A 16,367-nucleotide genomic window follows, 5' to 3' on the forward strand; every position below is an offset into this window, starting at 1 on the left:
CTGGAGTAAGGTGCGCTTTCACACGAAATGGCGGGAGAGTCAAGTCAGGCTAAGTGACTCAGCCAAGTGACTGACTAGAAAATGCCGTTACAGCCTTTTAATTTCGACAAAAAACCAGACATTCGACTCGTAGTATACCAAAATATAGTCTATAAGATTAAGGTGACTTGTAGACAATCTTCTGACAGGTAATTTTACGCGATTGGTTTTCACATGTTTGATGTCGCTGTTATGTACATGTTGTCATTGCTGTTATTTTTCTCCAATAAATTACCAAAGCGTCTCTATTCTTAAATTCCCAAACAGAGAAAGTATTCGACGGTTGTTTTTAGAAGACAAAAACAATAAAGATCTAGAGGTGAGTTCATTTTGGTCGGACCTACGTCAAAGTCCATTTAAATTTGAAAAACCTTTTGGAATCATCACTACAGACTGTCTGATTTCAAGTAATCATTATGCATAATTTTAACTCCTTCTCCTCAGAGAGTTGTTTGTGCCATATTGAACACATATGATCTTATACCAGTGCAAACAGATAATTTTGTCGTCTATCCATGTATCCTTTTAACAGTAAATACACTGCATTAGCAATCAGTAATTATTAATTTTTAACACAGTAACCCACAAGTGATTAACATCCGACTTCTCCTGCAATATCTATACAGCACCCAGCAAGCAGTTATTTAAAATATCAAGAAGAAGTTGTTGTCTTGATCCAACACCAAATTCTTGTAACCAATTTAAAAGGAAATATGTTGTAGCTGGAGGGGAGAGTTGACCATTAGATCTTGGAAGTTAAAGGGTTAATTGCTACAAAACTAAACATATAACATTTCATAAGTCTGAGAGAGAGAACCCAGGAAGAAGATAGCAATAAGGGATTAAGATGTGCCCCTAGGAAGAGGCTTAAAATAACACTGTCTTTTACCAGAGTTTCCAGACAGGGATTTTATTTAATAATGACAAACATAAGCCCTTGTCATGATCATATTTGATGCTGAAAATGTCCACCTACTCAATTAATGCAATTAAATTGAATTGACAATTTGCAAATGCTGATGGGAATATTATATTGTGGGTAGTATTAATGGATGTTATGGAAAGATTTATGTCCAATCTGATACTATTCTAAAACAAAGCCTAAGCCCTAAAGATAATTTATTGTTTTCAAATCATTTGAATTTATCAAAGAACTGTATGCAAAAAGAAAATATGGGCTTACATAGAAATCTTGCCATTGTTTTTCAAAGATGAAATAATAGTGGGGGACAATTGTGAAGAGTCATTGTCATGTCCTTTTCCGATGAAACATTTGTTGCAAAACCAACTTAACCCAAAGCTTTTAGATAAAAACTACTGGGAAACAAGAGAAAAACTGGTATTTTCTCAGCATGGTCATTTCCTAGAGGCTCATAAGTATTCCTTTACATTTTATGTGGAAGAGAAACAAAAAAACCATGGACAAATTGTACAGACAGGTATATTAAACCAATCGGATATGATCAATTCTGTAAATGTATTAATGGTATTAATAATGATACATAAGTTCTTATTAAGGGCACATTTGACCTCAATGCAGTTGCCATAAATATAAATTATAGAATAAATAAGAAAATCTTTAGTCCTGGCTGACATGTTAAAGACAGTTTTTTACATAATAAATATTTGAAAAATATTAAGAGTAAAGACTAATGTAAATATTTCTTGAGTAAAAATGTGCTAAGTTTTGTTTTAAATGTAGCAACTCTCTTTGGATTTTTAATATTATTCTTTTATGGTGTTGGATAACTGAGGTGCACCTTATGTTCAAGATTTCATGGCTGAGGTGCATCATAGTGAACAGGATGAAGATTGGAGGGTCCTATATGAATATCATATTCTTGTGTGTCTGTTATTGTTGTCTTTTAGACAGAGCTCAAGAACAGGAAGAGCATGTCAATCAGACTTCAATAGTAAGTGCATTATACATGCATAACTTAACCCTTAGATCCCTAAGAGTGACTGGCATCTAATTTCTCCTCACAATTTTACCCTTGAATCAAACACTAAGGTATCATTAAAAATGAAAATGATCACTACTCTAAGAAGCTCGTTATTGTTGAACAAATTCTCCTGGACAGCCTTGACAGAAATGCTTAGAGAACAGTATGGAGAATATGCATACTGATGTTAAGGTGTAGAGGGTTCAAGCTTTCAGAGGAATGGGAAAAAAAAAAGTTTTGTTTGCCATTATTTAGCTGATAGGTTTTTTACAGGGACTTGTTCATGACAATTACCTATGTATTCAAACCAGATGTTTTCATTATTTTTACAGCCAAGTGGTAGCAAAGAGAGAATTGGTATGTAGCTTCAGGATTTTTAATATCTTGCATTTTCTGGTTGTTCTTAGTATTTAGAATCTTAGACAAAAGGTAAAGACCTGTGACCTCTCTTGCCTGTTAGACAACTGGTGAAAGCTATGGAACCATAAAGGAAAAAGCAAAGAAGCTATGTTCTTCACTGTACATCTGACTCATCAGGACTTCTTTGTTGTTTCCTTTCTTCCAGATCAGTCTATCTTTCTATTTGTGCAGCTTATAGAGTAAACATTAGTAGTAAATTTAACCTTGTGAATTACACAATGCATTTAGACAAACTTTGTGGAAAATTTCTAGGCATCCATTGATTTCACAGGCATCACCTGAAGGCTTTTTAATTTCAGTTACTGAGTATGGACAGAAAAACCGTCATGATGTTGAAGAGAAGGAACTGAAGGAGTTTCTCAGACTTCAAAATTTGGCAAGTAAAGATGATAAGCAAACTGAAGGTATGTTACATAAACTGAACATTTTAAAGAAAAAAAGATTTAAATAACTTAGGGCATCTTGCAATTAACAGAACTGTCAGCAAAATCACTCATTTTCCAAATTAAATAAATGTTAAGTTTGGAAAATATAAGAAGCCAAATTTTCCATTGTGGTTAAAAATAGAGTTGAATTTTTCATATATTTTTAGAGATAAGATCCAAGGTTGCTTTTATTCAGTTGTAAACTGGTGAATACATCTAGCCAGTGCAATAAATGGTAAGCTGCATCTCACTTCTCCAATTTTATGTCTACATTGCATTGTATCTTTCAAATTAATTATCTCCTAGATAATTGATTTAAAAGATACAATGCAAACAACCTATGTAAAAAAAAAAATTTCATTCCTTTGACAGATAGTGAGCAGCCCACTTCAGGACTTCAAAAAGTATTCAAGTATGAAAATCTGGTTGTATTTCCTCTCTCTTTAATTTTACTTAAGATGTTCTAGTAGTAAACTTAGTTGTCTCTCCAGAACAGAAAAAAAGATGTCTTCATTACTTAAGTGTGTTTGTTCTGGGTTTCTTTACATCATGGAAAATCTGGAAAGTTATGGACAGTCATGGAATACATGCAAAATTATATTTCTGAGGAAAACAAAATTAAGAAAGGCCATGGTTAAATGATAATTTTTATAAAGTTTTGAAACAATTTCAGTCCAAGAATATTTTTGTGGAAAGTATTGGAATGTTATGACCTTGAATAAGTAAAAACCTTCCTTCTGTCTTTCTGTAACTTATGTTTAATTCCCCCACAACAGAAAAATCAGCCATTCTTTTATTGATATTAATATCTTTAAGCCCTAAAGGTTGCTTTGAATATGCTTATCATATTGAAGTTTACCGTTTGTATTTCAGTGCCTTGGTGTCTCCAGTACGGTCATTACTTGGAAATTAAAATATCTGTTTACTGACAACATCATCAGATTCATGAGGAAGAAAATCATCTTTTTGGTCTGTACAGAGGAAAAGAATCTGGCAAAAATAAAAACTAACCAATTTTAAAACAAAGCTGAGTTGATATTTTACATTATATCTTATATTGTCAAATTTATCACTAAAGTACGGTTTTATCAATATTTTACACTGCATACAAAAAACTTTTAAATTTAACTTATTATTATATTTGTAAATATTTGAGATGGAGTTATGTAATTTTTGCAATGCAGTTCATTAATAAAATTAAGAAGTCTGTATGGAGAGATAATTGATAAACTCATGAGGTTGGTGCCTTTTTTAGTTTTCTTTGATCTTTGCCAATAACAGCTTTGCAGATCCAGGGAGACTGAGGTATGGACTTAAAAGTCTGTTAAATACCACCAGTTTCTTGTTCAAGACAATTGAAGAGGAGAAGAATCTTCATAAAAGAGTTAGTTATCACTCTCTTTCTTTTCTCCCTCATTCTTTTCCATTGCAGTTGGTTTTTCTTTCCTTAACAAAAACATACAAAGATGTTGAGTATTTGTGTTGAGTATTTGTTATGATTGGAGAAGTTCCAACTGTAGAGCGCATTGGTCAAATATGTATGAAATATCTTGCATACAGAAGCAACTCTGAACCATTATCAATTAAGTTTAGTTAACAAACCATTACAATATTTCCATTAGATAAAAGTATCAAACGTCTTCCAAAAATTTCACAAATAAAAAGAAATACATCGCTACTTAGTAACACGAACAAGCCCAGTTAGATAGTGGTATGTATGTATAATCACTGAAAAGATATTTAATTACCTCAATTTCTCAAAATCAAATGTGAAGTTATCTCCCATCAGCATAAACGGAGCCCATTAGGAGGTTTTAGTGAAGCCGTTATTTCTCAGTCCCTTATTGGCGTGGTGAAGAGATTCATTGGCACTTCTTTCACTGTCCAGGTGTTTGAAGAAATGCTTCATGAGCTGTTCTGTTGCTGCGTCCTCTAAGACCCAGCTTGCAACCAGCAATGAACGCGCTCCGGATGCTAAGAACGTTTACAACTCTTTGTTTGAACGCTTTGATGCTTCGTAAAATGAAACAGCCAATTTTTAGAACCAAATTTGTAGAAAAGAAATCATCCGTATGGGTCAATTTTGGTTCTGTCACCAATGGCTCATCTAGGTCCCCCGCAGAGGCGCTGAGGTAGAATATCCCCCCCGCCCCCCTACCTGTGACGCAGTCAGCCTCCTCCTTGACGCAACAAGAGGTCTGAGGAGAGAATCCATCATAATCTATTAGGGAGTATACTCAATCTTAGTATCCGTTGTGTGTTAATATATTTTTTAAAAATAAATCTGCTACAAACCTATTTATCTATTGTGGCTAGAATAAAATTTAGGTAAGAGGAGAAGGAGAACACTCATCTTAATCTATTAGGGGGTGTACTTAATTTTAGTTTCTGTTGTGTGTTAACTTGTTTTTGTTTTTTTAATAAATCTGCCAACAAACCTTTTGTATTTATTGTGGCTAGAATAAAATTTAGGAAACTGATAAGCTGAAGATTTGGCCTTCCATCCATACCTTTCTGCCCTCTTCACTCCTGAGATGCCAAAATCAAAGCCGCGCATGATGTTTATCAAATCGCGGCATAAATTGACGGCACCGCGAAAAATTCAACTCTCACTGCAGTTAATTGTAACATAGGACGATCATTCCGTTACTTGTTTTCTCATGCCATACGGTCAAAATTAAATGTGTTATATTTCAAGTACACAATTTCTTTTCCTAAAATAACATTGGGAAATGGGTTGAACGACTCCTTTATAAATACACGTAGAAATATATAGACACTGTCATGACCCAGAGACTGACCTTAAGAAAAAATTATTGTCTTGAGTACGAAATTTGTATGATAATTTTTAAATTTTTGGAGATATTTCGTCGCTCGGACAAAATCCTCTTTGAGAAAGGCAGAAATAGTAGGTACAAACAGGGGGGAGAATTTAACGTGGTGAAAAATGCGGCTATTCACATATTTTTAGATAAACATTGGTATCGTGGATTAATATCAACACTGTCAGATTTACATAAGAAGTGATTGCCTCCGGGTCCGTGTCCTTTCCGCTATCAAGATGTGTACACAACACACTCGAAAAAGTTCTCGTTTCACAGATGTAAATTATTTGTTTTGTAATAAAACCTCGCTACATATAGCAATAAGTAGCAGCTACGGTGTTTGAAGGCTCTGCACTATCATCGGGTTAAATTCTTGAAACAAACCCTAAAACAAATTGCCGCGCTAAACGAAAATGTTTGCTTGTTCGAATTACGTATGGCTACTTTGTTTTATGTTAATAATGAGGACCTTTTCTGATGGTAAACCTCAAAATTCCAGCGTTCAACCCGTCAAAAAAAGTAAAGCAGATCAGAACTTTGTGGTGAACAATAATTGTGGATTGGAAAGAGGAGATCGTGAAATGATGAAGTACATTAAAGATAAAGTGGATTACATCGCCGAACGATCCACAGGTACTCGGATTGTGGTAACTTTCAAAATTTGTTCAGTTTATGTAATTTCTATTGATGCTGTTTGAGAAACATCGTTATAGACTGGAGTTTCTTCAAGCTGTTGACGTTCTGAAAAAGTTCGAAGTCTCTTTTTCTTTGAATTCGTGAACTTCTTAAATCGGACCCTTCTCGAAATAATGCCTCCCTGCAAAAGTTTTTTCATTCTCGGGAAATCTGACTTGTTTACGGTTATTGAAGCAACTGCTATGGATCTTGCTTAAGGAACACAGATTGACCACCAGAAATTATCAAAATTTACAGTGACAGTTAAACTTTTTCAACTAAATTACGTTCGAATACCCGAAAGTCAGTCACAGCGCCCCTGGGTGTTCCCTGACTTTTTCCCTCCCCTACCAGCTTCACCTACAAGCGCACCTGATCGAAGATCTATAGATGTGTGACTTGTCTGTCTATTAACAGCAACCTCTTCTTAGATCAGAGAGGGTCGGCCTGTCCAGACGGTTGGGTGCGCCATGGAAATTCCTGTTTCCTCATCATCGACACTCAAACTTTGGAATGGGAAGACGCCAGACGAAACTGCCAAAGGCTCGGCGGAGACCTCGCAAAGATCACATCGAGCGCAGAGAATCAGTTCATCTTCGGGCTCCTCGTCAAGCAGAAAAAAGTAACCCTATTTGGTGTATGGCTTGGTCTTCATCGTAAGGCAGACAATAAGTTCTACTGGGCAGATGACACTCTACTAACTGGCTACAATGCTTGGTTTCCGGGTGAACCAAACAACCATAAGCTCTCAGAGAAATGTGGTCATATGTGGGGAACAGGTTCCAGGAAAGGAAGATGGAATGATTATAACTGCAGTGTTGAAACTCCACGGTACACCAAAGATGCCCCTGTGATTCTTTGTCAGAAAAAGGCTTATCACTAGTTTACTTCAAGTACTAGCCGTAGTGTTGAGATTCTTGGGAAAAAAACCTAATCGAAGTAACGATGGACTTACTTGTAAGCAAATAATTAAAAAATAAAGGTGTTGGTTTAACTATTCAGCTGTTGAGAAATGTGGATTTTGTTCATTTGTGGCTTTCCCGCCCCATATGTCCAGAAAGTTCACTTTCCCAAAATAAAACAAGAAAAAACGAAAAAAAACTGAAGGGATGGTCCTCGACAGTATGATTTTCTGGATCATTATTGCAAAAGTCCAGAATTCAGAAAGAAAGAAATAAACGCTCCTCTTGTAGAAGGAGTACGAAGCAGGAAAACAAATCTTCAAAAGTAGCTCAAGTAAGTCGACAAGGTCTCCTACCGCCGGGCGTGTTAGCGGGTAAAACTGCTGAAAAACAAAAAAACCAAAGCAACAACGAAAAAAAAACAAAACAAAACAAAACAAACAAACAGACAAAGCTTAATGTCATAATGAATTATTTTCTGGGAAAGAATGTGAAACAAATGTTAGATGAAATTATGAGTTCATTTTATGGACTCAAATTATCTCTTCACAGTGCGTTGAATCTTCAACTTGCTAGATGAACTAACTGAAACCCAAACGTGTACGAAATGGGACTGAAAACTGATAAGTTTCGGGGTAGGTAAAAGTCCTGCGTAGGACTGAATTCCGCGTGAAAAGACAGTTATGGTTTTTATAATCAATTCCACTGGCAGCCTTTGAAAAAAGATGTGTCCAAATGCTATCAACAGAAGTCCTTCTGGTGGAGACTCTTATATAGTAGCTACAAATGAAATAAGTTCTCGGTAGTAGGCTGAAGAATATTTGTGACATGGACTCTTTGTAAGTCAGTGGTGTAGTAGGATAGCTTCGTGCTGAAGCATTTGAAGTACGAGTTTGACTCTTAATGGAGCATTTTTGTTTGACTTTACCTCCGCGCTTCGGTCTTTTCATGATGCGCTTGCTGTTAGACGCAAACTGCATGGAGAGGAACATTCATGCACAGCTGAAAGTTACCAACTAATCGGGTGCACGCAAAATGAGTTAGGGGACTTCACTTAAGCACTCCAATATGCAGAGCGTGCGTTGATATCAAACAGAGGCTCTTTGGAGAAGAGCACCCCGACACTCCCCCCAGCTGACTGTTACCACCTTCTTGGGTGGACCCAACATGAGTTACACGATCTTGCCTCAGTTCTTCAATCTGCGCAGAGAGCGCTGTGCAGACGAAGACGAAAGCTTTCTGGAGAGATTCAATCAAGAACAGCTTACAGTTACCATTTACTTGGTTGGACCTAGCATGAGATGAAAAACTTTGCCTTAGCTCTTCAGTCTGCACTGCGTGCGCCTCACATCAGACAAACAATTTTTGGAGAGGAACAAATAAGGACTGCAGAGAGTTATCATCTTCTTGGATGGACGCAATATGAGTTAAGCTGTTTAAACTCAGCGATGCAGTCTGTATGGCGTGCGCTTTACATTCGACGGAGACTACTTGGAGGAGAACACCCAGACATAGCTGACAGTCAGCGGTTATTCAGGTTGACGGGATGTATGTTACGCGAATTTACCAGTGTTCCAATTCACCCTGGGGAGTATGCGTTTGCAGAACACCTCAAGTCTCCTTTGCAGTCTGTAGAGCATGCTTTAATCCAGTGGCCAATTGAGTCAACCGATTCATTTTTTTATTACTAGTATTAAGATTATTATTCTTGCAAATTATCAGCACTGCTTTTTTCATGCCTTACTGTAAATGTTGTTTACCAGGGGAAACCTATATTGCAGCTGAAGGATTGGAAATTTTTTTTAAAGTTTTGGGCGAACGCTATTAAAATTTATGAGGCTAGGAGGAGTGTCATTCAAGCAATGAAAAATTTGTCACTGAGCTATGTTCAGGTGTCCCAGATTCATGTTTCGCGGAGAAGGGCGAAGGTTGATAATCTATTCACTCCCTGAAAGCATGAAAGCATAAAGTGTTGCGGCATTAATTTACTCGAGGAATCGTTGAAAATCATAATACTAACCCATCTCTCGTGTCAAGCGCTTGCTTCGCTTTATGAGGAGAATAGGTTATTTTCTTTTCCATACAACGTGTTACGTAGGCTTCAAATTCTCACCATGGTTGCTTGTTTAGCATGCGACTGAGCAGGTCCTTGTGCTTGTGTTGCTCCTGTCCTGGTTTTGACCTCGACTTGGTACACCAAGCTTCAGTAACTGTTTCTCCTCAATAGTCTTAAACAGGTTTTTACGTAGCTCCGCAAAACTTTATTCCCGTTTATATCAATAATTTTGCTTTACAAGCTGAAACCTGGCAACCCATCAGCTCGCTGAAGAATACATTATCGGTCAAAGTTTGTCATACAATTTTACATTCGTACTATACAGTTGTAATTTAAAACTTATCGTGTCTCTTTTATCGTATGTGCATTTCTGATAACATTATTAGTTGTTCTTTAAAGATTTGCCCTCATCAAAGGCCACTTCAACTTTTATCTTTTGTAAACAATAAGATTACAGTTTAGCTCCGGGCGGGTAAAACATATAGCAAGGGTAGCAAATAAAAATTGAACCAATAAACATTACTGAAGCATGATATGTCAATAGAAAAAAGCATCCAAGTGGCTCATTTCTACAAGAACCAAAATTTGCTCGTTACCCTTTTAAATATTGATATAATTATCAATGACCTCAGTACTGACTGAATTATGCTAAGGCAAATTAATCTTGTCCGAATAGACCGGTTAGCGGGTATAAACATGAAATCTCTGCAACTATCATTTTAAATATTGCAATATTCGTTCACCGCAGAAATCATTGTAAAATTGCGTTTAAGCAAAAAATTAAGTTTCACAATAGCACGAGTGTCTCTCAATGCATGTCGTCGTTTTGGCTGAAGCTAATTATTGTTGACTTCCGGGTTTCCTGTTGCGGTTGTTAAAACATCCTGTCAAACATTACTGGGAACAAAGGCGGCATCCCTTCTTTCAGATTTCAAAATAAAAAAAATATAATAAAAAATTCCATTAAGTTCATCTTGTGTATTTGACGTGTAGCAGGCTGAAAATGTTCCTTGTTTATCTCGCTCCAAAGCGGTATGCTTGTAACCACAGCTGATCTTCTCTGTTCAGATTTTGCGGTCCACAGAAGTGGGAAACTCGGGATGGTTTTTTCGTTCCTTTACGGCTAACGGACGATTCATGTGATTTGCTAAACGTTTCGTTGATGGGAACTTTCCTTATTTTCCTACCATCTATGGCACAATCTCTCTTTCCTCTTTGTGTTCGCTGTCGTCTTCTTGGAAACAAAAATTGTAGACATCCACCGAGAAACAAGAAAGCTACAATTCCCGGTGCTCCCATAATTGCTCAGATTGTTTGTTTTTACTCAATAAAACATGCTGTGCAATCGACATAAAACCCTTGTACAGGCAATCATACTTTGTACTAGCCAGTCAACAATGAGCTACAACTTGACTTTCGCGTGAATTTGGCCATGCGCCCACATGTGATGTGACAAAGTTTTTCTGTTGACAGCATTACCGCATGATCTAAGTTTAAACTGACACTTATGTTATCCAGGCCGTACGTTATCGGTACATTATCAACGCGAAATATGATATTCCGCTTTTAACATTGACAGGATTTAAATATACATACAGCACAGGTTTTTCAGTTTATGCTGTAACTCGTAGTCAAATAGCTACAAAATTTCCGCGAGGGATGTATCCGTGAAAAGTTCTCTTCAAAAGTCACAGCAGATAGATTTAGAGAAACGTGACATTCATGCTACTTAGCTTTGCCAAGGGGCGGTACATATAACGTATCACAATACATTTTAAGTAAATGAAGATTTTAGATATATGAAAATTCATATATTTGCACTGCGGTGGAGAGATGAAATTAAGAGATCCTCGCAGCTAAGAACACTACTGAAACGAGTAGTTGTAAATAGGACCTGAAAAAAAAAATTCAGGCCCGTACGGGATTTGAACCCATGACCTCTGCGATACCGGTGCAGCGCTCTACCAATTGAGCTAACAAGCCAACTGGGAGCTGATCAATGAATTGGGTCCAAATAAACATCCAAGTGAATGAAGATTTTAGATATATGAAAATTCATATATTTGCACAGCGGTGGAGGGATGAAATTAAGAGATCCTCGCAGCTAAGAACACTACTGAAACGAGTAGTTGTAAATAGGACCTGAAAAAAAAAATTCAGGCCCGTACGGGATTTGAACCCATGACCTCTGCGATACCGGTGCAGCGCTCTACCAATTGAGCTAACAAGCCAACTGGGAGCTGGTCATGGGTTCAAATCCCGTACGGGCCTGAATTTTTTTCAGGTCCTATTTACAACTACTCGTTTCGGTAGTGTTCTTAGCTGCGAGGATCTCTTAATAACATTTTAAGTAAGTTGAACAGAAAAACAACACCCCCAAGAAAATATAGGACTATATAAAGAAGAGTTTGAAACATCCAAAATAATATCTTAGTCAGGTATTGTCATTTTAGCATTAATCTTTTGGGAGGCCACAATGACTAAGAGCGCACAGTAGTTGGCGTTAATGATAGGAAGCTGTTTTTCATATTTTCTTTAGATGGATACCCTTTGAACTGTGATAGGGAAGAATCCTCAGAGGGGCTAGCAAGCCGAGAGTGGTCTGGGAATAAGGTCACGCAATGATCATGGCAAGGGCGCCTTCCTCTCGCTAAAACTTTTGCGCTCGCCAATTTCTCGCCACATAATTTTACATGGAGACCTGTCAATGAGCCCTTAGATTTCGCTTTGAAGCCCGCAAGGCAAGAGTAGTTTCATATCTGGAAAAATAAAATTAGAGGAAAAGCTCTCCGAACTGGTTAGCCTTAATGATGACCGCTGGGATTTGTTGATTGGTTCGCTTCATCACCATTCTTCCCGGCCAACATGGCTGCTAACAACGATGTGGATAAGAGAGAAAAACAGTCTCCAAAATTAGTTGTTGCAATGGCTGATTTCGTCGCAGAAGATAACACTCAATTGAGCTTCAACGAAGGTGACGAAATGACTATTTTAAGCGAGAGTTCCAGTGTTTGGTGGTGGGCCGAACTAGATGAGATATGTGGATATGTTCCGGTGTCCTATGTGGTACCTGTTTCTGAGTACCTATCTCGGCACACACAGAATCACGATTGGCAGGATGAAGAGTACTTTGGCGCATACGGCAAAGTGAAAATCCACCTTGAGATGTTAAGCGATCATCCAAGAACTCTTGCTTATCGAAACGCCATCCAAAAGCATCGAGATGTTTTCATTGGAAAAACTGTCTTAGATGTTGGATGTGGTTCAGGGATTCTGAGCTTGTTTTGTGCTAAAGATGGAAAGGCAAGTAAAGTTTACGCTGTGGATGGAAGTGTAGATATCGGGGAACTGACCAAAGAACTCGTTGAAAGAAACGATTTACACAAGATAATCACCGTTATCACAGGAAAGATTGAAGAAATTGAGTTACCAGAGAAAGTTGACATTATTATCTCTGAGTGGATGGGTACGTTCCTTGTTTTCGAGTTTATGATCGACACAGTGCTGTATGCACGAGACAGATGGTTGAAGCCTGATGGTGTGATATGGCCTTCAAATGCAAAGTTATTTGTTGTACCTTGTTGTGCAGAAGAAGCTTATAAAGAGAAAGTTACTGCATGGAACAATCAATATGGTTTTGATTTTTCTCCTTTTCTTAACAGAGCTAAGACAGAAGTTCTTAACAGACCTTTGCATAACCATGAGCTTGACCCAAGGGACTGCTTGTCTCAAGGAGCAGTTCTTTTGGATATTGACATGTCCACGTTTGTGAAGGAAAATCTTGAACTGATGTCGGAAAATTTTGAGTTTGTGATTAGTAAGGAAGGCACATTACATGGGCTGTGTTCATGGTTCAGTGTAACTTTTGGAGGGATACCCATCACAGATACATCAGAATGTGTGATACTGTCAACAGCACCTGATCAAGAACAAACTCACTGGAAACAAAATCTTTTTCTACTAGAAGAGCCAGTGACTGTTCATGTTGGTAATTTTATTGAAGGTTCTGCCACCTTGAGGCGAAATCCTAAATATAGACGGCATATGAATGTCACTTTTGAATTTAATATTTTTACTAGTGATTCAAAAGGAGAAATTGTTTATAGCAATAAGAAAAAATATTTTATTTGGAGATAGCAGATTTTAGTATGTCTTGAGAGAGTTAAGTATCTCCATGCTATATAAGCCTAATGTAAGAAGAAAAAAAATCCTGAATAACAAAAACTACTTAGTAGCAGATATTTAAAGCAGATTTTGGACACCAGGACAGTTTTTCAATCAAACACATAAAGGTTTATTAAGTAAAATTCTTCATACAGTTTTCTATTAAAAGAAGAGATAAATTGATACTGTTGACAGTTGTATTAGTAAGGATTGGTAAGGTCTCGCATAAGGTCGGCCAGTCGTTCCGAAGCTTGAACTGTCAGCTTATGTTTTGCTCCCAGCTGAGATCTATAAGCTTGTAAAATAACAAATTCGTTTTACAATATTAACCTATGCATTAAGAAAGTAACTTGAAATGTAAAAGTATGTGAAAAAGGTTGTTACTTGTAAGTGTTATGTACACTCAAATCATGCAAAATTTCCAAATCCTTTCTTTTAGCTATGTGACAGGCAAGATTGTACTCTGGAATTGAATTCCAGCCATCCTTAGGGGTATGTGGTCGGGACTAGATGCCAAACCTCTCATTTTACAGATAAAGGGCACAATATGCTGGCATAGAACTTGAATTCTGCATGTTTTTTTGATAATATGTTTTAGTAATATCTGGTAAAATTTCCAGTACCTTGAGCTGTTCTCAGTACAATAGGATAAGCCTCTTCCTGGATACTGATCAATAAAGACCTTGGAAGCTAAAATAATAATATTTCAGTCCGGCATTTGCTACAATACAACAATCATTTCTTATACATTTAATCACAGGGAATGATACAATTTTTTTCCTTTAATTGCTTCCATTTGATCAGTAATCTCCAGCACCTACCTCAGTTTTGATTCGGTCAGCTGCTCTATCCATAAATTCTTGGTGCTTGGCATCCTGAAATAGTAAAAACAATTCAAGAACTTTATCTTGCCTGAAAAAAGAAACATTTAGGACATTACATTTTTACCTTAAACTTATGGCAAGGAGGCCTTATACCACAAGTGAACTGCTGAATGATATTTTTTAAAGACTACAAGGGCTCTGTTGTATATTTTAAAAGGGAATAAGGAAGCTTTTGGCATAGTTTTGTTAACTTCTGATCAGAGAAATACTTTCCTTTTTAGGTTATTTAACCAGGTTGAGAGAGCTCCTGGTAACCTCGAAGTAAAAGTTTACCTTAGCAATGGTCTCTTGCGTCCTTATCACTTTTCTCGCACTATTTATTTTCCATTTCACTAGAGAAGCTGCCAGCGTACCTAATCCCAACGCACCTTTCTTAGTCTCACCAGGCCCTGCCAACGATGCGGCTATGGAGCTCCTCCTCGATTGCGAGCTTCGTCTCCTCGTTGCCTCGTTGGAACTTCTCGGAGCTGAAAGGGCTTCGGACTGTCCTGAAGTAGACGGGGATTGTGGTACGCCTCCAAGAGAGAAATGTCTCTGGCGAGAGGCACCAGTTTGATGGGCGGGGGCAGAAGATGGTTCCAAAGACTCTGGGGATGATTTACGGCGACTGTCGGTTTGAAGAGGTAAGAATGGAAACTCCAAAAGGGATTCCACTATATCAAAACGTTCCTGGAAGTGGAAAAGAAAACCGAGACTAAGGCTCTGGTTTTTACAGCACGAAACTGTGAATCTGCCTCCAAGTACAGACCTTTCTTAGTATTCCCAAACTGATTTAAGCGGAAACATAAACTTTCGAGGAAGGGAGGGGAATAGCGGTAACAAAAAATTGTTCTCTAAGAAATTAATTTCTTCAAAAAGTTTAAAAAGTGATTTCCTTTTAGTTTGTCTTGAAACTTCCGTGTCCCAATTCAGCAGAATAAAAAGCCAACAAGATTAAAAAGTGGACTTTTACGACGAAGTCTGTGCGATTATTTTGCGACATATACAGCTAAGTTAACAAATTGTACTTCTTTTCTTCCAAACGAAGTTCATCGAGCTTTTATTTACCAGCGTGGTTTATATATTAGGCTAAATTATATACGCATTGCGATTGGCTCTTAGCCACGCGTGAATACAAAAAAGAATACAAAGCGGGGAGAGGAGGAGAAAAATTGCCAGTTGAAATTTAATACACGCATAGCGATTGGTTCTTAGCCGCGCGCAGGAGCCCATTACTGCCGCGCGTGAATACAAAAAGAATACAAAGCGGGGAGGTGAGGAGAAAAATTGTCACTTGAAATTTAATACAAGCATTGCGATTGGCTCTTAGCCGCGCGTGAATACAAAAAGAATACAAAGTGGAGAGAGGAAAAGAAAAATTGTAACTTGAAATTTTATAGACTCATTGCGGATGGTTCTTAGCCGCGCGTGAACACAAAAAGAATACAGAGGGGGGAGAGGAAGAGAAAAATTGTAACTTGAAATTTTATACACTCATTGCGATTGGTTCTTTGGCACGCGTGAATACAAAAAGAATACAAAGGGGGGAGAGGAAGAGAAAAATTGTAACTTGAAATTTTATACACTCATTGCGATTGGTTCTTTGGCACGCGTGAATACAAAAAGAATACGAAGGGGGGAGAGGAAGAGGAGAAAATCTTACTTGAAATTTAGAAACGAAAGAGATTTTCTACATCTTCCTTGTGATTTTTCGGAAATCAGACGTAAAGATCACAGAAGACGTCAGAAAGCGAAACCACACGTTTGGCGTTTGCTAATTTTTCATTGATCATTATTTTCACGGTAGGGAAACTATCACTATTTAGTTACGACCATTAGAGGTCATAATCTTTGTTATCAAAGAAAGCCCAATAGTTCCTACCCTGCTTTCAGAAGCGTTGTCCTCATTGTCCTCCGGCTCTTTTGAGTTGTCAGCTACTTCTTTTTCAGTTTGTCTATGGGCTGTTTGCTTTAGTATTGCGTCCAGTGTTTCGTTGCTCTCGTTCTGGCTTCCCTCTTTCCTTTTATCTTCTTTTTTGCTCAGTCTCTTTGTTG

The 16,367-nt window shown here is 37.5% G+C and overlaps 3 protein-coding genes across 4 annotated transcripts; all 3 read left to right on the forward strand.

The window, feature by feature from the left end:
• Positions 1-23: 23 nt before the first annotated feature.
• Positions 24-4,050, forward strand: LOC131774742 (membrane-anchored junction protein). Of its 2 annotated transcripts, XM_059090820.2 has the most exons (9): positions 24-188; positions 307-358; positions 484-556; positions 1,347-1,478; positions 1,909-1,952; positions 2,315-2,339; positions 2,702-2,806; positions 3,200-3,239; positions 3,701-4,050. In XM_059090820.2, the coding sequence occupies exons 1-9, from the start codon at positions 82-84 to the stop codon at positions 3,738-3,740; spliced, it is 618 nt and encodes a 205-aa protein (XP_058946803.2). In that variant the 5' UTR covers positions 24-81; the 3' UTR covers positions 3,741-4,050. The 2 variants fall into 2 exon arrangements, with proteins under 2 accessions (XP_058946803.2, XP_058946808.2); XM_059090825.2 differs by lacking the exons at positions 3,200-3,239; positions 3,701-4,050 and adding an exon at positions 2,995-3,072.
• Positions 4,051-5,986: 1,936 nt separating this feature from the next.
• Positions 5,987-7,328, forward strand: LOC131775291 (perlucin-like protein). The gene is made up of 2 exons (XM_059091390.2): positions 5,987-6,285; positions 6,759-7,328. The coding sequence occupies exons 1-2, from the start codon at positions 6,066-6,068 to the stop codon at positions 7,208-7,210; spliced, it is 672 nt and encodes a 223-aa protein (XP_058947373.2). The 5' UTR covers positions 5,987-6,065; the 3' UTR covers positions 7,211-7,328.
• A 4,617-nt stretch (positions 7,329-11,945) lies between these two features.
• Positions 11,946-14,558, forward strand: LOC131774667 (protein arginine N-methyltransferase 2-like). Its single transcript, XM_059090727.2, has one exon. It carries the CDS (start codon positions 12,151-12,153, stop codon positions 13,420-13,422), a length of 1,272 nt encoding a protein of 423 aa, XP_058946710.1. The 5' UTR covers positions 11,946-12,150; the 3' UTR covers positions 13,423-14,558.
• The last annotated feature ends 1,809 nt before the right edge of the window (positions 14,559-16,367 follow it).

The sequence above is a fragment of the Pocillopora verrucosa genome, chromosome 7 (assembly GCF_036669915.1).
Source record: "Pocillopora verrucosa isolate sample1 chromosome 7, ASM3666991v2, whole genome shotgun sequence".
Lineage (NCBI taxonomy): Eukaryota > Metazoa > Cnidaria > Anthozoa > Scleractinia > Pocilloporidae > Pocillopora > Pocillopora verrucosa.

Excerpts from the sequence above, each read along its gene's own strand:
- LOC131774742 (XM_059090820.2), top strand. The coding sequence starts at position 82 with ATGCCGTTACAGCCTTTTAATTTCGACAAAAAACCAGACATTCGACTC. Across the intron at positions 359-483 it reads AAAACAATAAAGATCTAGAG|AGAGTTGTTTGTGCCATATT; the intron begins GTGAGTTCATTT and ends CCTTCTCCTCAG. Across the intron at positions 2,807-3,199 it reads AGATGATAAGCAAACTGAAG|ATAGTGAGCAGCCCACTTCA; the intron begins GTATGTTACATA and ends TTCCTTTGACAG.
- LOC131775291 (XM_059091390.2), top strand. The coding sequence starts at position 6,066 with ATGTTTGCTTGTTCGAATTACGTATGGCTACTTTGTTTTATGTTAATA. Across the intron at positions 6,286-6,758 it reads CATCGCCGAACGATCCACAG|ATCAGAGAGGGTCGGCCTGT; the intron begins GTACTCGGATTG and ends ACCTCTTCTTAG.
- LOC131774667 (XM_059090727.2), top strand. The coding sequence starts at position 12,151 with ATGGCTGCTAACAACGATGTGGATAAGAGAGAAAAACAGTCTCCAAAA.